This window comes from Oncorhynchus mykiss, chromosome 6 (genome assembly GCF_057628025.1).
Source record: "Oncorhynchus mykiss isolate SJ-2025 chromosome 6, ASM5762802v1, whole genome shotgun sequence".
Classification (NCBI taxonomy): domain Eukaryota; kingdom Metazoa; phylum Chordata; class Actinopteri; order Salmoniformes; family Salmonidae; genus Oncorhynchus; species Oncorhynchus mykiss.
The window spans coordinates 48,851,094-48,876,994 of record NC_143027.1 but is presented as its reverse complement, the minus strand read 5'-3'; the positions used below and the strand labels follow the sequence as shown (position 1 = coordinate 48,876,994).

The following is a 25,901-nucleotide window of genomic DNA, read 5'->3' as shown; positions in this document are numbered from 1 at the left end:
AAACCCGTCCCAACTCCCCCCTCTCCTCTCCTGTTGGAGAGAGGGGGTTCTGGCTATCTGTCAGCCATTGCCAGTTGATCTGGCACATTTGATCCTCACCAAGGAGAGAGAGTCATGACAACCTGCACCACTATACTGAACAGTGTTGTTTCTAAAATGACGTATTTGGATGTTTTTGGAACCTTTGTTCATGTTATCTGTACCCCCTGCAACTGCAGAACAAACTGCAGATCAAGCATGAGGAAGTTGATTGCTGGTGGGGTAAGTTTCTCTAAATCAAGTAGTGTCTGGATACTCTACTAAATAGTAGAAGTCCTTAAAGATGACGCCCCCCATGCATTTACCTCATATTCCAGACAGACAATCTCAAAGTAAACTACTATTTATTTAACCTTTATTTAATTAGGCAAGTCAGTTAAGAACAAATTCTTATTTTCAATGACAGCCTAGGAACAGTGGGTTAACTGCCTTGTTCAGGGGCAGAACGACAGATGACCTTGTCAGCTTGGGGATTCTTGCAACCTTCCGGTTACTAGTCCAACACTCTAACCACTAGGCTACCCTGCCGCCCAACATGTAGTGATGTACAACAAATTGTAACATGTCTATGCACCCGCATGCCTATCGAATCAATGATAGGCTTTCTATGGTGGCGGGGCATGCTTTGCTTTAGCTAATGGATACTTGTTTATTGGTAAGCCTATGTTTGTTTTTTTCCTCAGGTTACGCCAAACATGAAGTGTGGCATATGAACACCACTGGGGGCACAGGTAGAGCGGGCAGCTTGGCACCGGGGGCTCCCAGTCGGAGTCGCTATCACTGTGAAAGAAAACATAAAAAACATATTTGTATTGTATGAGCCTTTTATCATCACATAAAATAAACATATGTATTGTATAGAGCAGAGGGAACAGTCACTAAGGTGTTCCATTCAACTCCGGCCATTGTTGTGTGTGTGTGTGTGTATGTGTATATATATATATATATATATATATATATATATTATATATATATATATACACACACACACACACACACACACACACATTTCATTGCAAAAAATAAAATAAAATTGAAGCTGGTTGTGAGAATGCCAATGTGTTATTTTACAGTATGTCCATTCAAGTAAACTTGTCCTTTCTATTACTATTATGTTGTGTTATGATTTCCTTGACATTTTCTTCAAATATCGCTTGAACATGAAGCGTCATTGGACTGGACTGAACAAACATTCGCTAGTGGGGTGCGCGAGTATGGACGGTGTCGATTATGCTGAGTGTGATTATTGTAACTTTTATAACATTTGCACATGTAAGATTTCAATGATTCAGGAGGCGGATTAATCCTGGAGTCCAAAGGTGGCAAACCGGGAGAAGCAGGCTGATAACTATGAGGGTTTGCCTGATCCCTGACCCTACCATCCAGCAGTTGAACAGGATAGGTACATTTTCCCTATATCCATGCAGTACATGAGGACAAACAGTGCGGTGCAGTGCTTGCTGTGCAAGTAAGCTAGGTGTGAATCTCTCTCGTGAATAAACAGACATAAAAGGTTATTTTACTGATTTACAGATCATGGGCTGTTTCCCTGTTTTATATTAGGATTATTTGTATTATATTTAAATAATGTTTCCATATCGCAGTATCTTTAGAGTATCCTGTGAGGCAGATCAAAGTGCCCTATGGCCAGGAGGAGAGCAGCTTCTTTTAGGTTTTGGGTGAATCCAAATGTATAGGCCTTTAAGACAGACAGGATGAGGCTCGTTCCCCTACAGCTGGACAGCATGTGTCTAGCTGCAATCAAATCAGCTGGGCTAGGGAGGTCTGCTCTGTACTTAAGATTGAAGGTATTTGATAGTTTATGAGTTAGGAAGGGGGAGGTAGATTGAGCTTTATTATGTCATGTGATATGTGCCATAGATAATTAATTAATTTGAAAAGAAACTGGATTTCCCTCTGTGTACAAAAGTTTTTTAAAAATTGATCAACTAGTGATTTCTTGTATTTATATGTTAAAGGAAACTGTAAGGGAGGAGAACCTCAGACAGAGACTCTGCCTATGGAGATAGACCTCCCCGTTACCTCACAAGCTTCAGTGACATGAGGTTTGGAACATTAAATGACCTTTTCCACTTTTAGCATCAAATTATAAAAGTATAATATTCATTATAGGATTCTCATTGTAATTTAACAATCAGAATGGCTTTACCTGTATTGATTTCAGTCTCTAGAGGAAATACAGGAGATACCAAGACGATGCCTACAATCTCTCTAGCTGCAGAACAGGAGAACGTATATAATAGTTTAGTAAATATGTTAATCACACATCGTCGGTATTCCAACAGAAACATTTTCATACACAAAACAGATTAATTCAATACTTATTTTTGCCACAGGAGATGAAACGTCTATAACGAAATATACATACCGTCTCTACACCATAACAGGTTCAAATATGGCCTCAACTCTCTTGGGCTGCTCGAGGCATTGGGGAACCACCCAGACAGCCTCCGAGCAGTTTTTTTGTGGACTCCCTCCGTGTCTTTAATTTTTAGTATAATGATGCCAATAATCTGTCATTATTATTACGCGATTAAACTGATTAATCATGTTTTTTTTATTTATTTATTTCACCTTTATTTAACCAGGTAGGCTAGTTGAGAACAAGTTCTCATTTGCAACTGCGACCTGGCCAAGATAAGGCATAGCAGTGTGAACAGACAACACAGAGTTACACATGGAGTAAACAATTAACAAGTCAATAACACAGTAGAAAAAAGGGGAGTCTATATATACATTGTGTGCAAAAGGCATGAGAAGGTAGGCAAATAATTACAATTATGCAGATTAACACTGGAGTGATAAATGATCAGATGGTTATGTACAGGTAGAGATTGGTGTGCAAAAGAGCAGAAAAATAAAAATAAATAAATAAAAACAGTATGGGGATGAGGTAGGTGAAAATGGGTGGGCTATTTACCAATAGACTATGTACAGCTGCAGCGATCGGTTAGCTGCTCGGATAGCAGATGTTTGAAGTTGGTGAGGGAGATAAAAGTCTCCAACTTCAGCGATTTTTGCAATTCGTTCCAGTCACAGGCAGCAGAGAACTGGAACGAAAGGCGGCCAAATGAGGTGTTGGCTTTAGGGATGATCAGTGAGATACACCTGCTGGAGCGATGCCACTGTAATTAACTAGGAAGTCGGGGCACCAAGGAAAATATTAAGATTACAAAGTTATAATATTCCTAATATAACTTTTCAGATATTTTATTTCTGATCAATTAGTCTTCTGATTAATGACTTATTCTTATTTTACCTCACGTTAGTCTCATTCCAAACGTCGTAAATTGTTGGTTATCTGCACGAACCCACTATGAGTCATCCATACATCAATTGTCTTAGTTAAATCATTTATTTACTAAGTAATTCACAGAAATGCATAAACAAACAGTAGTTACAAGGAAATGATAAAGGAGTTTCCCTAGTGGGATAAACCGGCATCGCGACTTGGTGTACAAAAGGGAAGTGGGGTTCGACTGAGATAAGACAACACACAGTTGATAATTATAACAATTTAAATGCTAATCCTTTGCACATGAACACTCACTTATTCGGGGTTTGAGTTTGTCCACCCTATCTGTCGTGGTTAGAATGGATAGTTCAGTGACATTCATTCATGTCGTTATGGATAGATATTTCGGCAGTTATCAGGTCTTTGAGTTCAATGATACCGAATTCCTAGCTGCAGACTAGTAATTAATATCAACGTCTTGTTCTTATTCTGTCGGTATCGATTGTCTAAGAGTTTAACCACGTGGGATGGTTAAAAGATTCAGCAGTCTGGTCTCAAAACTTGGCCCTCTCGTTATCAAGGTAAGCTGGTCTGCAACCTTTGTCCTCTCGTAATTGAGAGCAACATGGTCTGTTGAGAAATTCTCAAAATGAGGGTTTTATTCGGGAGAGCAGAAAAAGGCTGTCTCATGACGCCAGGTCCGAACTGGGCTCATGGGCGGTCCTCTGATTTAGTTCACCTCAAAAAGGGAATTGGAGTTTCCTTCATTAAACAGTCCAAAATCACATTACACAATTTTACAAACAGTATCATCTTCACTCATTCATCTTATACAACAATTAGATGGAAACCTCATATCTGAGGCTATTATATAAACAGAGTTATGGTAATGTGGCCGTATCGTCTCCCATGAGTTTCACAAAATTGTACCAAACGGACCAGTTCGTAGCTAGATTCTTCACCAATCTTTTATACCTCCTCCAGAACATAAATGTTGTTCGGACCTCAAGTTCTGTGAGGTGGAAGAAATTCCTATGTTCTCTATGAAAATTCTCTCTCTCTCTCTCTCTCTATAATGTGGCCATGAGGAGATAATCTCCTGTAATTTACGACCTCTCTCTGACCACAGCAGCCTAGGTGTAGGAGACAGGGAGAGGGTGAGTGGGGCTTTCTGTACCCAAAGAGGGCAACGTCATGACATTCCACAAAGTCTCCCACTGCCAGGGACCTGTTTAAAGTAACCCATTCCATACATGGCGGGAACCGGTAGTGTTTGGAGAACGACACCATCTACCACTGGTTCAACTGGCTGACAGAGGTACAAGGTAAGATAGTAGTTAAAATGTTCAAGTTTAAATCGCTAACTGCATATTCTTCCATTTTGTGATTAAAATGTGCATTTTAAAATGTCCTCCTCTCACAGTGGAAATGGTGTTGGAGTTTGCTACTGGAGCAACAGTGGTGCCACCCCTGGGGTTTGAGGACACCCCAACCATCGAATTCCTCCACACAGCGCGGAGATGTCTCTCTGGGCAGTAGAAGAAAAAGTACCCAGAGGCAAACATGTGTGCTGAGAAACTAAGGCTCCCTCTTCATAGCACCTACAATGACTTCATGACCTCCAGGGAATTCATGACCTCCAGTATTGTGAATTCAGCATTACACAATCAAGTCTTTAGGTATGACACTACATATTTATTTAATACATTTTAGAATAAGTCTCTGATGTAACAAAAATGTGGAAAAAGTCAAGGGGTCTGAATACTTTCCAAATGCTCTGTGTTTCCATATTGGCTGTTATTGTTCACTTAATGATCATTAATATTAAATGATACAGTCTATAGTTTGACTTGGTGTTTTATGGTTGTTTTTTTAGTAACACTACACTCAACCAAAATCCTTTGCTGATATTGACTGAAGTACTGCTGCCATATTACAGCCAATTCATCCAAATCTGATAATTTGATGTCCTACATTTAAGAATAAATTAATTTCAGCCATTATAATTTAATTAGAACTACATGCAATAAGAAGGCTTCCCGTCCATTGCATTAAGTGACAGCTCCCCTTTTGGGAACCTACAAGACGGTAGCTCTCCCGGAACAGGGTTGAGAGGCCGGCACTAGTCCATCTTCAACCACAATGTGTCAACAATGTTATGTTACTAACTGTAATATAGTAGGTTGCTGTTAATCACCATGATATAAAGTGTAACAGGGACAGAACCCCTATCTACATAATGTTTTTTTTAACTATAGGAAGTTACATGATTATTTATTTTAACAATTTATAAAAGTCCCAATTGGGCATTAAAAAAAGGTAAAGTTCTGTTTTAATAATGTCCATTCAGAATGTTCGGTTGACCTCCGACGGCAGGCACACTGAAGGCTCGAATCCAGTGCTTGCAGTAGGCCTCTCCTGGGTCGTGTTGTACTGAGTGGAAGACAAATATTGTGTCAGCAGATGGGGCTGTTGTGCTAAAGCACCATAGAGCAAAATACAATTGATCTCAACCATAGGCCGTATATCTTAAATTGGAGAAGTACTTAATGATTGTTAAGATCACCTGTGTCTAAACTCTGGGCCCCATCCGTTTAGAGTTGAAGATCTGTCATACCTTTCTAGAGACCCAATCATACAGAGTGTCAAGGAGGGTGTAAGGGGTTTCCAAACGCAGGAATACAGTAATGGCAAAGAAAAAACTATGAATAATAGTAGATAAATCCACAACTCAACAGGGAAATGTGTGATAAGGTCATTCAAAATCAAAGGTAAATGGATAGGAGGGGAATATGTTGAATGGAGAAGTACTTAGCTTTTGGGCAGGTCTCTTATTGCTTCGACTCTGGCCAAGGTCCACTCCAGTTCAGCACAAGTTGTCAAGTAACCTCAACACAAAGATATTTCTCTGAACCCACCGAGGGGCCATACACCTTGACACTCTTTGTTACGAGTTGAATACGTCTGTTGTACCTTTATAGAGACCAAATCATAATGTTTATTTAACTAGGCAAGTCAGTTAAGAACAAATTCTTATTTACGACTGTCAGCCAAACCCCAAACTCTACCCCAGCCAAACCCTCCACTAACCCGTACAATGCTGGGCCAATTGTGCCCCCGCCCTATGGGACTCCCGAGCATGGCTGGTTGTGAAACAGCCCAGGATCGGTGCGATGCAGTGCCTTAGACCCCTGCGGCACGCAGGATCCCTAGAGGGGGAATGTTACCTCAAACAGTTTAGTTAGTGTTATAAAATTTAACTGATTCAAAAGGAACGAGTGGTGCTGAAGATATAATTGCCATAGCCCTCTGTAGAATTTAAACTCCCAGGCTGCCTCTGGGGCCTTCCAATGGATTCATTGTCCGCAACAGTTCCATCTGTGTGTTGCTGATGGTGAACTGGATTTGTGGCACAATCACCCCATCCGACCAGTAAAGAGCTGAGGCGCTAGTGGTTGGAGGAGCTGAGGTGGGGGTGCTGGTTGGAGGAGCTGAGGTGATGTGGTTGAAGCTGGGGCGAACAAAATCCAGTCCGAGGGTCAGATAGGCCCTCAAAATTGCCAGGGAACCCGATACGAACAACGGCAGAGCTGACTGCCGTTGTTCAGTCCTCAGCCCATGGTGGTTCCACTGACTGGCACAGCAGATCTCTTTACGCCTGTGACAGGAATACAAAGTGCAGTGCCCACAGGTGCACCTCATTGTTGATGTTGATGATCTGCTCCGTCTCCAAGAAGGTGAACTCCAAGAATTGTAAACGTTGGAGACTTGGAGACTCCATGCCAGACGTCCCCCCACAGCAGCTCTATCCTCTGGTTGCGAGTGCTCCTTCCTGAGGGCACTTCCCCTCTCACCATCCCTGAACTGTTCCATGAAGGCACAGATGTGGTTGTTTGCACCACCCCGATGACATCTCACCCGGGATAGTACTCCATAGCTGGTGATGGCTGCTTCAAATGACTCCATGACTGTGGCACTCCTGTTGCCAGGGGCCTTTAGAAACACAAGCCTGCTGTAAGCATCCACAGCACCATGGATAACAAACCACCTAAAAAACAAGATAGAATGTTTTTATAAAACAACTGTCTCTTATAGGTGACACCCTTTTTTTTTTATTATTGATAACATTATTACAGAGCCTTGAGATGAGGTAGTCATTAAAAAAAATAATTAACTTCACTAGGGTAGGGGGCAGCATTCAGATTCTTGGATGAAAAGCGTGCCCAAAGGAAACGGCCTGCTACTCTGGCCCAGAAGCTCGGATATGCATATAATTAGAAGATTTGGATGAAAAATGGAGGTCGACCAATTATGATTTTTCAACGCCAATACCGATTATTGGAGGACCAAAAAAAGCTGACACCGATTGACTTAGGACCCAGTTCACGATCTCTATGGCTTCCTCTACATGTGGCCAGTCTTTAGGCATTGTTTCAGGCTTTAACTCTGAAAAATGAGGGATAAACAGCACTTTCAATGAGAGGACAGTGGAAATTTTAGTGGAGTCCAGCGCGTGTCACTCCTTGTCACTAGAGACTCAAAGCCTCAAGAGGGTAGAACACATTTCAAACTTTGCTTGTTAGGGGGAGGTAGTTATAGAAACAATGGAATGTTTAGTCGACTTCCTCAATGGTTGGTCCAGATGATCCAACACCTCACCTTTCTTGTTTCTCCTTTTCTATTGACGAAGCTTTTGTCCGGTTGAAATATTGATTATTTATGACAAAAACAACCTGAGGATTAATTTTAAACATCGTTTGACATGTTTCTACGAACTTTTATGGTACTTTTTTGATTTTTCGTCTGTCTGTTGTGACCGCGCTTTGTTCCAATGGATTGCTGAACAAAGCACATCAACAAAAAACTGAGTTTTTTGGACATAAAGTGGGACATTATTGAACAAAACAAACATTTATTGTGTAACATGGAGTCTTCGGAGTGCAAACATATGAAGATCAAAGGTAAGTGATACATTATCGCTATTTCTGACTTGTGTTACTCGTCTACTTGGCTGGTTACTGTTTGTAATGATTTGTCTGCTGGGCGCTGTTCTCAGGTAATCACATGGTTTGCTTTCGCCATACAGTCTTTTTGAAATCTGACAACGTGGATAGATTAACAAGAAGTTCATCTTTAAACTGATGTGTAACACTTGTATGTTTCATACATTTTTATAATGAGTATTTCTGTTTTTGAATTTGGCGCTCTGAAATTTCACTGGATGTTGGCCAGGTGGGACGGTAGCGTCCCACACCCCCTAGAGAGGTGAACTTGTTATGGCTGCAATCCCAATACCGGGATCGATATGACAACTACCAGTGAAAATAGAGGGAGCCAAATTCAAACCACAGAAATCTCATAATTACAGTTCCTAAAACATACATGTGTTTTATATAATTTTAAAGGTAATCTGGTTGTTAATCTCACGAAAGTGTCCGATTTCAAATAGGCTTTTCAGCGAAAGCACTACAAACGATCATGTTAGGTCTCCACCAAACCACAATAAGCACAGTCATTTTCCAGCAAAATATAGCATTCACAAAAAGCATAAATAAAGATAAAATTAATAACTAACCTTGAATTATCTTCATCAGATGACACTCATAGGACTTGATGTTACACAATACATGCATGTTTTGTTTGATAAAGTTCATATTTATATTTAAAAAAAATTGAGTTTACATTGGCTTATTAGATTCACTTGTTCCAAAAACATCAAGTGATTTTGCATAGCCACATCGTTTCAACAGAAATACTCATCATAAATGTAGATGATAATACAAGTTATAAACATGGAATTATAGATATACCTCTCCTTAAGGCAACCGCTGTGTCAGATTTCAAAAAAAGTTTGCGGAAAAAGCAACACATGCAATAATCTGAGACGGCGCTCAGAACAGAAGACAAATTAGCCGCCATGTTGGAGTCAACAGAAACCAGAAAATACATAAATGTTTCCTTACCTTTGATGAACTTCATCAGAATGCAGTCCTAGGAATCCCAGGTCCACAATAAATGCTTGATTTGTTCGAAAATGTCCGTTATTTATGTCCAATTAGCTACTTTGGTTAGCGAGTTTGGTAAACAATTCCAAAGTCACAAAGCGCGTCCACTATAACGTGACAATGTCCAAAAGTTCCGTAACGGTCAGTAGAAACATGTCAAACGATGTACTGAATCAATCTTTAGAATGTTGTTTACATATATCTTAAATAACGTTCCAACCGGAAAATTAGAATGACTTCAGATGAGCGATGGAACGCAGGTCCTTCATCTGTGAACGCGCATAGTGAATGCATGGTCAACTCGTGGCTGTGTCATTCGACCCCCCTTCACATGAGAGTCATCAGACAAAGTTCAAGACTGTTGACATCTAGTGGAAGGCATAGGGAGTGAAAACTCATCCATATCTCGCTGTAATTTCAATGAGAGCTTGGTTGAAATTCTGCCACCCCCAGAAAAACAAAAAACAGGAAGTGGAAATTCTCAGGTTTTTGCCTGCTATATGAGTTCTGTTATACTCACAGACATAATTCAAAAGTTTTGGAAACTTTAGAGTGTTTTCTATCCAATACTAATAATAATATGCATATATTAGCAACTGAGACTGAGGAGCTGGCCATTTACAATGGGCACGTTTTCATCCAAGCTACTCAATACTGCCCCTGCAGCCATAAAAAGTTAAGCTAAAAAGTGTACAACACCCATTGAATATGGCTGGTGTCAGTAAACATCGGCAAAAAAGCATAATGACATTGTTACCAGCAGAGCTGGTTAGGCTGTTTTCATGTTATCCAGAGGTAAACAAATCATTGGCCAAAGCGTCAAGTGTGCGTTCTGAACGCTCCAAGAGCGAAACCCAGATTGAGGGGAGGGGCTAAAGCTTAAGACGTTGTGAACGATGCTGAATGGGTGTAGACAAAGAGCTTTTAACTAGATACCAAAACATTCAAAGGCCAGTTTCTCAAAAGTGAGTTTACAAGTTGATAAACTTTCAAAGCAGAATTACTCTCCCATTGTTCCTCAAAAATGCAGTGTATGATATACCATTTTGTAGCTAATGTAAATAACATGTAAAGTGTAGCTATATAAGACCAAATCCAGGTGGCAAGTCACTTTTCTTTTTTTTTCTTTTTTTTTCCCATTTTGTGATGGTCGGATTCACGTTTATTGTTGAAGGAATGAGCGTTACACCGAGGCCTGTACTCTGGAGCGGGATCGATTTGGAGGTGGAGGGTCCGTCATGGTCTGGGGCGGTGTGTCACAGCATCATCGGACTGAGCTTGTTGTCATTGCAGGCAATCTCAATGCTGTGCGTTACAGGGAAGACATCCTCCTCCCTCATGTGGTACCCTTCCTGCAGGCTCATCCTGACATGACCCTCCAGCATGACAATGCCACCAGCCATACGCTTGTTCTGTGTGTGATTTCCTGCAAGACAGGAATGTCAGTGTTCTGCCATGGCCAGCGAAGAGCCCGGATCTCAATCCCATTGAGCACGTCTGGGACCTGTTGGACCAGAAGGTGAGGGCTAGGGCCATTCCCCCCAGAAATGTCCGGGAACTTGCAGGTGCCTTGGTGGAGAGTGGGGTAACATCTCACAGCAAGAACTGGCAAATCTGGTGCAGTCCATGAGGAGGAGATGCACTGCAGTACTTCATGCAGCTGTTGGCCACACCAGATACTGACTGTTACTTTTGACCCCTTCTTTTTTCAGGGACACACTATTCCATTTCTGTTAGTGACATGTCTGTGGAACTTGTTCAGTTTGTGTCTCAGTTGCTGAATCTTGTTATGTTCATACAAATATTTACACTTGAAGTTTGCTGAAAATGATAAATAAAGGTTAAAACATTTTAAATGACGCTCCTGACAAACAGTTATTGTGCTGACATTGCTTCCTGAGGCCATTTGGAGTTGGTAGTGAGCGTTTCAACCCAGGACAGACGATTTCGCACTTGGCTATCCCGTTCTGTGAGCTTGTGTGGCCTTCCACTTCGGAGCTGAGCTGTTGTTGCTCCTTGACATTTCCACTTCACAATAACAGCACTTACAGCTCTAACAAACAAATGTTTAAAAATGTAATTAAAACAAAGCAAACAGTGACCAACAGATAAGGCAGGACTTGGAAATCCTAAAGGGAAAACAAAGGGAACATTCAGGCTAATGTCAGCCAACCGATGATGGGTGACAGCAGGGATTCCCAACCACTAGGCTGTGGACCGGCCTGCCTTTGTTTTATAGTTTATAGCTTGGCTAATGCACAGATCTGTGATACAGGTCGGATAACCATTCTTTCCTATGCAATATTCAAAACACAAACAATCAAGATGGATTTAGGGCCTGTCTAATAACACATGTAAAACCGTGAGCCCTTGGTCTGTATGGGTCGATCTGTAACGTAGTCAGTAATGTCCAAACAGGTATTTTCCATGAATAGCCCTGCATGGTTATTACCTGTATCGTAGGTTTAGTATGAATAGGTCTGACATGGGTTAAACCCACTTCAAATATACTGGGTAAAACAATAGTTTTTAGTGTCAAGGGGTATAAGTATTTGCATGGGGCGAGGCTCCCAGCACCATTTCTGATCAATTAATTGTTGCAGCACTTCTGAAATATGAACTGAAGCTAACTTAAAAAAGGTTCTACCTAAAAGCTAGCACTTTGCAGTGTAAATTTTACAGACTAGTCACATAAACAATATGAAAAGAGCCAACAGAGGCTGGTGCTTTGGTCAGGTCAGATATTTAATTCTCCCCAAAATAATTTTATCGTTGTTTCTACTGGAATCAAAAATGATGAATCAAGCAATACTTACCATCTATGGCAGGTATATAATAATCTACAGCAACCAGTTGGTTCCTGTACCTCTTGCTTAAGGGTAATGGGATCATCCTCTGCTGATGAGGCCATCTTCTTGCTTTGTTTGTAAGTCCTTTTAGTGACATTCTATGGATGAACAAAGTACACAGTTTCAGAGTAAAGCAAAATAGTGTTGAAAAATGCGTCATGCACTCCAAAAGGAATTCATTATAAAATGTGTGAGATATAAAAAAATAGTTTTCAGAACCACTAAGGGTCTAGTGAGCTCTCACATAAAAACACATTTTTTATTCATTCTAACTATGGTTATTACAAGTGCAACACTGCATAATAATTCGAAGGTCAATCATATTAATACATCAGGTATTACTGTATGAATGCATACATAAGTACAGATATATTATCACATAGGAACTATTACTGTATGTCTACATTGTATATTTTGTTGTATTCAGATATTGCTGTGGAAATTTCACTTCTTAATTAACAGTGCATCGTTGTTAACTTCTAATGAGCTAGCTAGAGCATACCTAACAAGCTAAAGCAGCCAACCTACTGTCTAGTTAACAGTAACTACCTGCAAATGGTTGGGTGAGCTAACCTTAGCTAGCCCCACACTGACAGTAGACTAGCCTAGCTAGTAACATTAACCTTAGTTTGCTTTTTAACTGAGGTTGCTAGCTAGCTAACTAGGCTAATGTACAGGCTAGTGACTTTACATTTATGATGGACATTAAATTCGATCTGGACTATTTGAGTGGGCTTCTATCCGGGTACACATAGCCAAGCTATAGCCAGGCTAAACATGGTAAACGGCTACACATGACCAAGCTATAACCAGGCTCCTAGCTAGTGCTATTATAATGTAAATAGCTAGTTACCTACTGTAATTAGCTAGCAATCAAAGAGTTAGCTGACAGTTGGGTAACCAATAAACTGGCTAGCCTAACAACCACTGTCAGCAAACTGGTTTATCCTGCTATGGCAACGATTAACAAGCTTTTTGCGTCGGTTACATTGTTAGCTAGATAATATACCAAGTTAATATAATTCGCAAAACACAACAAGCTAGATACTGTTTGTGTAAACCAGCTGAATTCCAGATGTGTCACTTAGTCCTTAGTTAACTACATAGCTGTGTTGCTAAAAACTGGCTGGGACCGAGAAAAAGATGGTCCCAACAAAGGGCGCCTCATTTGCAGTTGTCACATGAAATCCACCCATTGTCAAGACAAATTCAATTCAACATTTTAACTACATGTATCTTATTAATTTTTTTTTACCTTGGTTGTCCTTGGTAAACGTTGACTGTCACTGCGGTGTTAACCTCGATGTCGTTCAACAACATGTGAACTATTAACGTTTTGGGCTGAGTAATGGCTGCTACAATTTCCTGCACGTGGGTATTTCACGATAATTTCTACAATTTCCAGCTGGATACATAAAGTGCGTGCTCAAATCCAATACTGTTTTTACCTATGTGCTAAGTGATATTGTCTGCAAAAAAAACTAAAAAGAATGTTACAAATACCTCCAGAAGAAAGGCCTGCTCAAGAAATCTGTGAGGTGTCCTATCTGTGGCCACAAGCAGAAAATGATCCTGCATAATGGTACAACTGGTATTGATTAGCATAGAGAACTTTGGAAAAGTTTGAAATGAGGAGTACTGTAAGAAATGTACAGTGAATCAAACTTTCATTTTGAGATGCTATGTAGTCATTAGCTAGTGTCATAGATTCTAGGCCTGTACACAGCCAGGCCAGGCTGACATTGACCAGTGGAGACTGGTGGAAGGAGCTATAGGAGGGGCTCATTGGAATGGCTGGAATGGAATTGACCACAAACATGTGGTTTCTATATGTTTGATACCATTCCATTAATTCCATACCAGCCATTACAATGAGCCCATCCTCCTATTGCTCACCCCACCAGCCTCCTCTGACATTGGCCCATATATTATTTCACCAGCAGGAACACATTTAAAAAAAAGTTGCTATGAACATGCATTGAAGACAATCTAAGCTTTCCAGTGGCCGGTGTCCTTCATAATTGTGTATGTCCTGCTCGGGAAATTTGATTACCAGTCTTTCTGCAAGGGCTCACGCTCCTGTGTCCAGACTACATTCCAACTCTGGACACTGAACTGCAAGGGAAGAGCTAATTAAAGAGCTTAGGAGAAGCACACCCTACCTTTGGCCTGCAGCCTACCACTCAAGATATTTAATGTCTGTCTGGAAAGCTTTTGTTCTCCTATTTACAACAATGTGGATGTATTTCAACTGCTACTGAAAAGTTAATTGATAATCATAGTGAATTACTATGATTATCGATGAACTTTTCAGTAACAGTAGAACGTAGTAGAATTACTTAGTCTACATTCCATTTCAACTATCACTTGTGTCTCTTAGTGTACTGCCCCAATAGATCCACAGATGCAATCGCTATTGCACTGCATGCTGCCCTATCCCATCTGGACAAGAGGAATACCCATGTAAGAATGCTGCTCATTGACTTTTGCTCAGTCTTCAACACCACAGTACCCTCCAAGTTCATCATTAAACTCGGGGCCCTGGATCTGAACCCCGCCCTGTGCAACTGGGTCCTGGACTTCCTGACTGGCCGCCCCCAGGTGGTGAAGGTAGGAAACAACACCTCCACTACGGTGATCCTCAACACAGGGGCCCCACAAGGGTGCGTGCTCAGCCCCATCCTGTACACCCATGACTGCGTGGCCAAGCACTCCTCCAACTCCATCATCAAGTTCGCAGACGACACAACAGTAGTAGACCTGATTACTAACAATGACGAGACAGTCTACAGGGAGGTGGTGGGGGGACTGGCGGAGTGGTGATAGGAAAATAACCTCTCCCTCAACGTCAACAGAACAAAGGAGCTGATCATGGACTTCAGGACACAACAGAGAGAGCAAGCCCCTATTCACATCGTCGGGACCTCAGTGGAGAAGGTGAAAAGCTTCAAGTACCTCAGCGCACACGTCACTGACAATCTGAAATGGTCCACCCACACAGACAGTGTGGTGAAGTTGGTGCAACAGCGCCTCTTCACCCTCAGGAGGCTGAAGAAATTCAGCTTGGCCCCTAAGACCCTCAAACTTTTACAGATGTACAATTGAGAGCAATCTGTCGGGCTGTATCCCCACCTGGTACAGCAACTGCACTGCCCGCAACCGCAGGCTTTCCAGAGGGTGGTGCGGTCTGCCCAACACATCATCGGGGGCAAACTACCTGCCCTCCAGGACACCTTTAGCCCCTGATGTCACATGAAGGCAAAAAAGATTATCAAGGGCAACAACCACCCAAGCCACGGCCTATTCACCCCGCTATCATCCAAAAGGCGAGGTCAGTACAGGTGCATCAAAACTGGGCCCGAGAGTCTGAAAAACAGCCTATATCTCAAGGCCATCAAACTGTTACATAGCCATCACTAGCCAGCTCCCACCCATTTGCTCAACCCAGCACCTTAGAGGCTTCTGCCCTATGTACATAGACATGGAATCACTGGTCACTTTAATAATGTTTACATACCGATTAACTCATTTCATATACTGTATTTAGTCAATGCCACACAGACATTGCTCATCCTAATATTTATATATTTCTTAATTCCATTATTTTACTTTTAGATTTGGTGTGAATTGTTAAATACTACTGCACTTTGAGCTAGGAACACAAGCATTTCGCTACACCCGCAATAACACCTGCTAAATATGTATATGTGAACAATAACATTTGATATGAAGAAAAAAAATAGAGAGCTAACCCATTTTATGTACAGCATTATTTGATAACATCACTGAGATGTGTTTGTTTCCTAGGATCATGTTTTGGGTCTTTCAACATTATACAATTTCACCCATCAGACCTTAGTTTGTGTCATAAGTGATATTATGCTAGTTCCCACACATTAAAAGAGCGTGGCAGACAATAAAAGGGACAGGTCTGGAGGCTTAGGGGCAATCAGACAACAAAAAAGTTTAAAGAAGCATCTCCATTTTATTGAGTGGATGTACTGGTTGGGTAAAGAAAATAAGGAGTACTCTCTCAACTCTTCAAAGACATGCAATTAGTTGTGGCAAATCTCTTCAAGATTAGGAGCGTTTGTCACAAATTTGGTCACCAATTTGGTCCAGATGTGATTGTGATGCTGATTTCCACACCATTTTATTCACAAGGTCATAATGATAAAAGATATAGAAGGTGGCCCCCAGGGGCCATATACTGTGATACGCCTCTTTATTTCAATACCTGTTATTAGGGAGACTCACATTTGATTGAGATGGGCTTTCAAGTGTTTAGAAAAGGGAATTGATCGAGGCTGACAATACGGGGATCGTCTGGAATGTGGATGGTTCCTATCAGTCCTTTACGAGCTGAGCTCATATCACCGAAATAGCAGCTCCATCAACAGAGATGTATGCCAGACACCCAGTAGGCCTCTCTCTCTCTCTCTCTCTCTCTCTCTCTCTCTCTCTCTCTCTCTCTCTCTCTCTCTCTCTCTCTTTCTCTCTCTCTTGCTCTCTCTCTCTTTCTCTCTCTCTCAACGGCTCAAAGCCACTCTTGCTCCTGGGATATCGCTTGCCTCATTCCTGCCCTATCTTCTCACTTCTCAGCCTGAAACCAATTGAGTTTTGGTGGTCAAGTGCTTATGCACAAGATATATTTTCTTTTTTTTGTGGTCACAGTAAGCAAATGATACCTTATGAAGGCATCATAAGCCCTTCATAAGGCCTGAAGCATTTACAAGCAGATGTTGAACTATATAAAAGGGCTAAGGGATAAGGCTTATGCCACATATGACAAAGCAAAAGACGTGAGGATGGTATGGTAGACATTAGCTTCTAAATAATTTGTGACGCATTATTGGTGGCCTTAAAAGGGCTTATAAGGGCTTTATTAAGCGTTATTGGATATACCTTGTTTAAAGTGTGACCCTTTTTTTATGTGTAATTACTGTCAATTAATTTTAACCTTGGAAAAAAATTGCACTAGCAGGTTTGAAGGACCATGAAGGAAATATTGAATGGTTTAATATGTGGTCAAAATACTGTTCTCAAAATACTTTTAGTATGAAATGTTTTATGCACTGTACCTTTGAAAATCAAGTCAATGTTGAGTGAGCAGTTGAACTAAGGTGTCATTTTGGAAATTAGGGTAGAGCCAACCTCCAAAATCCTAATTGAACCCCAATGTGTAGAATTGTCGATGGCTTGACTGGCTCTCCAACCTTGTGTGTGTGTGTGTGTGTGTGTGTGTGTGTGTGTGTGTGTGTGTGTGTGTGTGTGTGTGTGTGTGTGTGTGTGTGTGTGTGTGTGTGTGTGTGTGTGTGTGTGTGTGTGTGTCAGTGGGTTGGATAAAAAGCAGAAGGAACATTTCTGTCTCGTGTAATAAATCTCTCTATCTTGACAGCTGCTGGAAAAGTTCCATTGTGAAGTGAACGGTAAGTGGTTCTATTTAAAGTTTATTCCTTTTATAGGCGTCAGTGTACTGGTTTAGATAACCCTTATCTTATACGCACTAAGAACAGTATAAAAGCTCTAGAGGCTTGCACAGTGTGCCCTGTATCACTCGCTCGTTCTCTCCTCACATCCGCACACATTGACGTGGCAGTAGGTATACTGGCAACATGGCCCCGAAAAAAGTGGAACCCAAGAAAGTAGAGCCTAAGAAACCAGAGCCCAAAGCAGAGGCCAAGGCAGAGCCAGCAAAGGCCCCTGTGCCTGAGCCTCCCAAGGAGCCTGAGGTGGACCTCAAGAGTATCATTCTAGATTTCACGCTGGACCAGATTGAGGAGTTCAAGGAGGCGTTCACCTTGTTCGATGAAACACCGACGGGCGAGATGAAGATCAGGTACGCCCAGTGCGGAGACCTAATGCGGGCCTTGGGTCATAACCCCACCAACACTGATGTGCTGAAGCTGCTGGGCAAGCCCAAGGCTGAGGAGATGAATTCCAAGCTGGTGGACTTTGAGACTTTCCTGCCCATGCTGCAGCATATCTCCCGAACCAAGGAGACAGGGACCTTTGAGGACTTTGTGGAGGGTCTGAGAGTCTTCGACAAAGAGGGGAATGGCACGGTGATGGGGGCCGAGCTCAGGCACGTTTTGGCTACCCTTGGGGAGAAGCTGATGGAGAGCGAAGTGGACCAACTCATGATCGGACAAGAGGACTCAAGTGGCCATATCAATTACACCGAATTTGTCAAACACATCCTCTCTACGTGAGCTGCTCTTTCTTGAGTCACATTACAAATTCTACTTTAACATTGCCTGGCTCAAAGGACAGAATGGAACATATATTGCCCTTTCTGTCTGTATGCTGAACAATGTTGATTCCTAAATAAATGCCCATCATTCTAGGTGTGTTCAGTCATTTTTTGAGAAATACTGTTTAAAAAGCAACAGCAGCAGTAGATATAAGCCTCCAAAGTTGGCTAGGTTTGGGGAAATACGGTCACTGCTGAGAAATACTGTCAAAATGTCTCTCCGGTAAAGACAAGCTGTTGAAACCCATTTAGTGTCTGATTCAAAACCAAATAAGTCTCAATACGGACTTTGTATAAATACAGTACATGACATCAATTAGTAAGTGTGAGAGTTGGGTTTGTGAGTAAATCACAGGCTTCCTACAGGGACAGATCACACACCAGCTGCTTTCCAGAGCTCCAGACTGATTGATACCCCACATGTCACAACAAGGTCTAGGATTTGCTATATTTTTGAAAAAGTCACAATAGATCATAGGCCAGGATTCAATCTGAGGCATGTTGTAGGGCACTGTCGACAATGCGCCTTCTTGAAGCCAAGGTCCCCACGTTCGCTGAGATTGCATTCATGACCTTTTCATGTCAAGCGCTGTACAGCGCGTGTCAGATTGAAATTCATTGAATCCCAGGCACAGTTTCTGAATATACAGTGCCTTCAGAAAGTATTCACGCCCCTTGACTTTTTCCACATGTTTTTGATTTAGAGCCTGAATATAACATTTATCACGTTTAGATATTTTTTTGGTCACTGTCCTAAACACAAAACCCCATAATGTCAAAGTGGAATTATGTTTTTTGAAATGTCTTGAGTCAAGAAGACTTGTGGCAAGCCTAAATAAGTTCAGGAGTAAAGTTTGCTTAACATATCCCATGATACGTTGCATGGACTCACTCACTGTGTGCAATAATAGTGTTAATTAACATGATTTTTAACTGACTACCCCATCTCTGTACCCCACACATACAATATCTGTAAGGTCCCTCAGTCGAGCAATACATTTCAACCACAGATTCCACCACAAAGACCAGGGAGGTTTCCAATGCCTCGCAAAGAAGGGCACCTATTGTTAGAAGGAAGCATGTACAGAATAAAAATATTCCTAAACATGCATTCTTGCAATAGGGCACTAATGTAAAATTGGAAAAATGTGGTAACGAAATTAACTTTATGTCCTGAATACAATATTGTATATACCACTCTTTATATTTTCAAGAATATTTTCAAGCGTGGTGATGTTATGGGTATGCTTGTCATCGGCAAGGTCTAAGGAGTTGTTTTAGGATAAATAAAACAGAAAAGAGCTAAGCACAACCAACATCCTAGAGGAAGACCTGGTTCAGTCTGCTTTCCAACAGACACTTGGAGACACATTCTCTGTTCAGCAAGACAGTAACCTAAAACACAAGGCCAAATATACACTGGAGTTGCTTGTGACATTGAATGTTCCTGAGTGGCCTAGTTATGGTTTTGACTTAAATCGTCTTGAAAATCGATGACAAAGCTTGAAAATGGCTTTCTAGCAATGATCAACAACCAACTTGACAGAGTTGATGAAGAATTTTTTTTTTTTTAAGTGCAAATATTGTACAATCCAGGTGTGCAAAGCTCTTAGAGACTTACCCATAAAGACTCACAGCTGTAATTACTGCCAAAGGTGATTCTAGTATGTTTTGACTCAGGGGTGTGAATTTATTATTTTTGTAAATCAATGACACAGTAGAAAAAAAGAAAGTCTATATACAGTGTGTGCAAAAGGCATGAGGAGGTAGGCAATAAATAGGCCATAGGAGCGAATAATGGATGATGATGTGCAAGTAGAGATACTGGTGTGCAAAAGAGCAGAAATGTAAATAAAATAAAACAGTATAGGGATGAGGTAGGTAGATTGGGTGGGCTATTTACAGATGGACTATGTACTGCTGCAGTGATCGGTTAGCTGCCCGGATAGTTGATGTTTAAAGTTGGTGAGGGAAATGAAAGTTTCCAACTTCAGTGATTTTTGGAATTAGTTTCAGTCACTGGCAGCAGAGAACTGGAGGGAAAGGGGGCCAAATGAGGTGTTGGTTTTGGGGATGATCAGTGAGATATACCTGCTGGAACGTGTGCTACGGGTGGGTGTTGTTATCGTGACCAGTGAACTGAGATAAGGCGGAGCTTTACCTAGCATAGACTTATAGATGACCTGGAGCCAGTGGGTCTGGCGACGAATATGTAGCGAGTGCCAGCCGACTAGAGCATACAGGTCGCAGTGGTGGGTGGTATAAGGTGATTTGGTAACAAAACGGATGACACTGTGATAGACTGCATACAGTTTGCTGAGTAGAGTGTTGGAAGCTATTTTGTAGATGACATCGCCGAAGTCGAGGATCGGTAGGATAGTCAGTTTTACTAGGGTAAGTTTGGCGACGTGAGTGAAGGAGGCTTTGTTGCGAAAAAGAAAGCCGATTCTAGATTTGATTTTGGATTGTAGTCAGGAAGGAGAGTTTACAGTCTAGCCAGACACCTAGGTATTTATAATTGTCCACATATTCCAGGTCGGAACCATCCAGGGTGGTGATGCTAGTAGGGCGGGCGGGTGCGGGCAGCGAATGGTTGAAAAGCATGCATTTGGTTTTACTAGCGTTTAAGAGCAGTTGGAGGCCACGGAAGGAGTGTTGTATGGCATTGAAGCTCGTTTGGAGGTTAGTTAGCACAGTGTCCAAGGAAGGGCCAGAAGTGTACAGAATGGTGTCGTCTGCGTAGAGGTGGATCAGGGAATCGCCCGCAGCAAGAGCGACATCATTGATATATACAGAGAAAAGAGTCGGCCCGAGAATTGAACCCTGTGGTACCCCCATAGAGACTGCCAGAGGTCCGGACAACATGCCCTCTGAATACTTACAGTACCAGTCAAAAGTTTGGACACAACAAACCATTCCAGGGTTTTTCTTTATTTTTTACTATTCTCTACATTGTAGAATAACAGTGAAGACATCAAAACTATGAAATAACACATACGGAATCATGTAGTAAACCAAAGAACTGTTAAACAAATCTAAATATATTTAACATTTTAGATTCTTCAGAGTAGTCACCCTTTGCCTTGATGACAGCTTTGCATTCTCTTGGCATTCTCTCAACCAGCTTCATGAGGAATGCTTTTCCAGCAGTCTTGAAGGAGTTCCCACATATGCTGAGTACTTGTTGGCTGCTTTTCCTTCACTCTGTAGGTCCAACTCATCCCAAACCATCTCAATTTGTATTTGTATTTGTATTTACTATGGATCCCCATTAGTTTATGCCAAAGCAATAGTTACTCTTCATGGGGTCCAGCAAAATTAAGGCAGTTTAAAATGTTACAATACCTTCACAGATTTCACAACACACTGTGTGCCCTCAAGCCCCAACTCCACCACCACATATCTACAGTACTAAATCTGTGTGTGTGTGTGTGTGTGTGTGTGTGTGTGTGTGTGTGTGTGTGTGTGTGTGTGTGTGTGTGTGTGTGTGTGTGTGTGTGTGTGTGTGTGTGTGTGTGTGTGTGTGTGTGTGTGTGTGTGTGTGTGTGGAGACTGTGAAGAGAGCTCTTGTGGCATGTCTTGTGGGGTATGCATGAGTATCCGAGATGTGTGCCACTAGTTTAGACAGACAACTCGGTGCATTTAACATGTCAATTCCTCTCATGAATAAGGAGTAGTGATGAAGTAGGTATCTCCTCCACTTTCCACCAGGAGAGATTGACATTATAAATATTAGCTCTCTGTGTACATCCAAGGGCCAGCCGTGCTGCCCTGTTCTGAGCCAATTGCAATTTTCATTGCATCAATATGTTTTGACCATGACATTTTACAATCTAGTGTTACTCTAAGCAGTTTAGTCATCTCAACTCACTCAATTTCCACATGAGTTATTACAAGATTTGGTTGAGGTTTAGGGTTTAGTGAGTGTTTTGTTCCAAATACAGTGCTTTTAGTTTTCAGAAATATTTAGGGTAGAGGTCGGCCGATTAATCGGAATGGCCGATTAATTAGGGCCGATTTCAAGTTTTCAATACAATCGGAAATCGGTATTTTTGGACACCAATTTGGCCGATTTTAGTTTTTTTGTTTTAAACCTTTATTTAACATTCTTATTTTCAATGACAGCCTAGGAACGGTGAGATAACTGCCTTGTTCAGGGGCAGAACGACACATTTTTACCTTGTCAGCTCCGGGATTCAATCTTGCAACCTTACAGTTAACTAGTCCAACGGTCTAAACACCTGCCTCACATTGCACTCCACGAGGAGCCTGCCTGTTACGTGAATGCAGTAGCCAAGGTAAGTTGCTAGCTAGCATTAAACTTATCTTATAAAAAACAATCAATCAATCAATCATAATCACTAGTTAACTACACATGGTTGATGATATTACTAGTTTATCTAGGGTGTCCTGTGTTGCATATAATCGATGCAACGCAGGGGGATGATTTAACAAAAGCGCATTTGCGAAAAAAGCACAATCGTTGCACAACTGTACCTAACCATAAACACCCATGCTTTTCTTAAAATCAATACACAGAAGTATATATTTTTAAACTTGCATATTTAGCTAAAAAAAATCCAGTTTCGCAGGCAATATTAACCAGGTAAAATTGTGTCACTTCTCTTGCGTTCATTGCATGTAGAGTCAGGGTATATGCAACAGTTTGGGCAGCCTGGCTCATTGCGAACTAATTTGCCAGAATTTTACGTAGTTATGACATAAAACTGAAGGTTGTACAATGTAACAGGAATATTTAGACTTAGGGATGCCACCCGTTAAATAAAATACCGAACGGTTCCGTATTTCACTGAAATAATAAACGTTTTGTTTTCGAAATGATAGTTTCCGGATTCATATTATTGACCAAAGGCTCGTATTTCTGTGTGTCATGTTATAATTAAGTCCATGATTTGATATTTGATAGAGCAGTCTGACTGAGCGATGGTAGGCAGCAGCAGGCTCGTAAGCATTCATTCAATCAGCACTTTCATGCGTTTTGCCAGCAGCTCTTTGCAATGCTTCAAGCATTGAGCTGTTTATGACTTCAAGCCTATCAATTCCCGAGATTAGGCTAGTGTAACTGATGTGAAATGGCTAGCTAGTTAGCGGGGTGCGCGCTAATACCGTTTCACACGTCACTCGCTCTGAGACTTGGAGTAGTTGTTCCCCTTGCTCTGCATGGGTAACGCTGCTTCGAGGGTGGCTGTTGTCGATGTGTTCCTGGTTCGAGCCCAGGTAGGGGCGAGGAGAGGGACGGAAGCTATACTGTTACACTGGTAATACTAAAGTGCCTTTAAGAACATACAATAGTCAAAGGTATATGAAATACAAATGGTATAGAGATAAATAGTCCTATAAATACTATATTAACTACAACCTAAAACCTCTTACCTTGGAATATTGAAGTCTTATGTTTAAATCTTGGCCAAGTCGCAATTGTAAATGAGAACTTGTTCTCAACTTGTCTCCCTGGTTAAATAAAGGTAAAATAAATAAAATTAAAATAAATAAATAAATAAAATGGACCACCAACTTTCATATGTTCTCATGTTCTGAGCAAGGAACTTAAACGTTAGCTTTATTACATGGCACATATTGCACTTTTACTTTCTTCTTCAACACTTTGTTTTTGCATTATTTAAACCAAATTGAACATGTTTCATTATTTATTTCAGGCAAAATTTATTTTTATTGATGTATTATATTAAGTTAAAATAAGTGTTCATTCAGTATTGTTGTAATTGTCATTATTACAAATACATTTGAAAAATCGGCTGATTAATCGGTATCGGGTTTTTTTTGGTCCTCCAATAATCGGTATCGGTATAGGTGTTGAAAAATCATAATCGGTCGACCTCTAATAAAGTATTCCTTGCCACCCACTTTGAAACCAACTGCAGCTCTTTGTTGAGTGTTGCAGTCATTTCAGTCACGGTAGTAGTTGACGTGTATAGTGTTGAGTCATCCGCATACATAGAAACTCTGGCTTTGCTCAAAATCCGTTGCATGTAATTAGTAAAAATTGAAAAAGTAAGGGGCCTAAACAGCTACCCTGGGGAATTCCTGATTCTAACAGGATAATATTTGATAGGCTTCCATTACCTTCTTATGGTATAGGGGACGGTTGCGTCCCACTTGGGCAAAAAACACGGGAAAATGCAGCGCGGCAAAATTTTTTAAATTATATAAAAATCAAACTCATTAAATCACACATGTAAGATAACATGTCAAATTTTAAAAAGGCTTTTCGGCGAAAGCATAAGAAGCTATTATCTGATGATAGCACAATAGTAAACAAAGAGGGTAGCATATTTCAACCCTGCAGGCGCTACACAAAATGTAGAAATAAAATATAAAACATGCATTACCTTTGACGAGCTTCTTTTGTTGGCACTCCAATATGTCCCATAAACATCACAATTGGTCCTTTTTTCCGATTAATTCCGTCCATTGCTGCCCCTTATCCCAAAGAGGTTAAAGAACATCCTATGTGTTCTGTTTGACAAGTAACTCTTTATCCACATTATAGCAGGAGGTGTAAAGCCCTAACTCATAAGTTTTGCAGGATGCACAAGGTAACCCAGTGAGCAAAATTAGTTTGGAATAATGTATTGACTCATTTTGGAATCACTTATATCGTAAATAAGAATAGAATATGTTCCTAAACATTTCTACATTAATGTGGATGCTACCATGATTACAGCTAATCCTGAATGAATTGTGAATAATGATGAGTGAGAAAGTTACAGATGCACAAAAAGTGATACCCCAAGAGATGCTAACCTCTCACCATTACTATAACAGGGGAGGTTAGCATTTTTGGAGGTATGATATTTATGCATCTGTAACTTTCTCACTCATCATTATTTACAATTATTCTTATTTACAATGAAAGTGACTCCAAATTGAGACAATACATTATTTACCATTCATGTGTTATAGGCACAAAATAATCTGAAACACAACCAACACAAACAGCAAACGCATCCAACAAATGTGTAGTCCCAAGCTTGATGTAGTCATTGCATACTATGAATATGGGACTAAATACTTAACTTTTCACTACTTTAATACACATAAGTGAATTCCTCCCATTACTTTTGATTCTCTAAATGAGGGGACTGTGTACAAAAAGTGCTGTAATTTCCAGACAGTTCACCCGATATGGATGGAAATATCCTCAAATTAAAGCTGACAGTCTACACCTTAACCTCATAGTCATTGTATCATACAAAGTGCTGGAGAACCGAGCAAAACAAAAGAAGTGTCACTGTCCCAATACTTTTGGATCTCATTGTATATTTCCACACTATAAAGTTGGAATAATACTGTGAAATTATGAAAATTGTGATTATGCCCTCAGTAAGAGCTGTTTGAAAGATTTCTGTCTGTTTTGGTAGGATGGAGTTTTGGCCTTCCATAGTGACATCACCATGCAGTAAATTAGTAAATGGACAAATAAGAAAGAGAGTTTCAAACCTCTCTGCCAATAACAG

General features: G+C 40.8%; 1 protein-coding gene and 1 long non-coding RNA gene across 2 annotated transcripts; one reads left to right on the top strand and one right to left on the bottom strand.

Moving 5' to 3' along the window:
* Window positions 1–6,548: 6,548 nt before the first annotated feature.
* On the bottom strand, window positions 6,549–13,475 carry LOC149982890 (uncharacterized). The gene is made up of 3 exons (XR_016496719.1): window positions 13,405–13,475; window positions 12,117–12,247; window positions 6,549–7,343 (listed from the first exon to the last, which is right to left on the bottom strand). It is a non-coding gene; the product is annotated as an uncharacterized LOC149982890 (long non-coding RNA).
* Window positions 13,476–17,657: 4,182 nt separating this feature from the next.
* Window positions 17,658–18,495, top strand: cmlc1 (cardiac myosin light chain-1). Its single transcript, XM_021606672.3, has one exon. It carries the CDS (start codon window positions 17,765–17,767, stop codon window positions 18,359–18,361), a length of 597 nt encoding a protein of 198 aa, XP_021462347.2. The 5' UTR covers window positions 17,658–17,764; the 3' UTR covers window positions 18,362–18,495.
* Window positions 18,496–25,901: the final 7,406 nt, after the last annotated feature.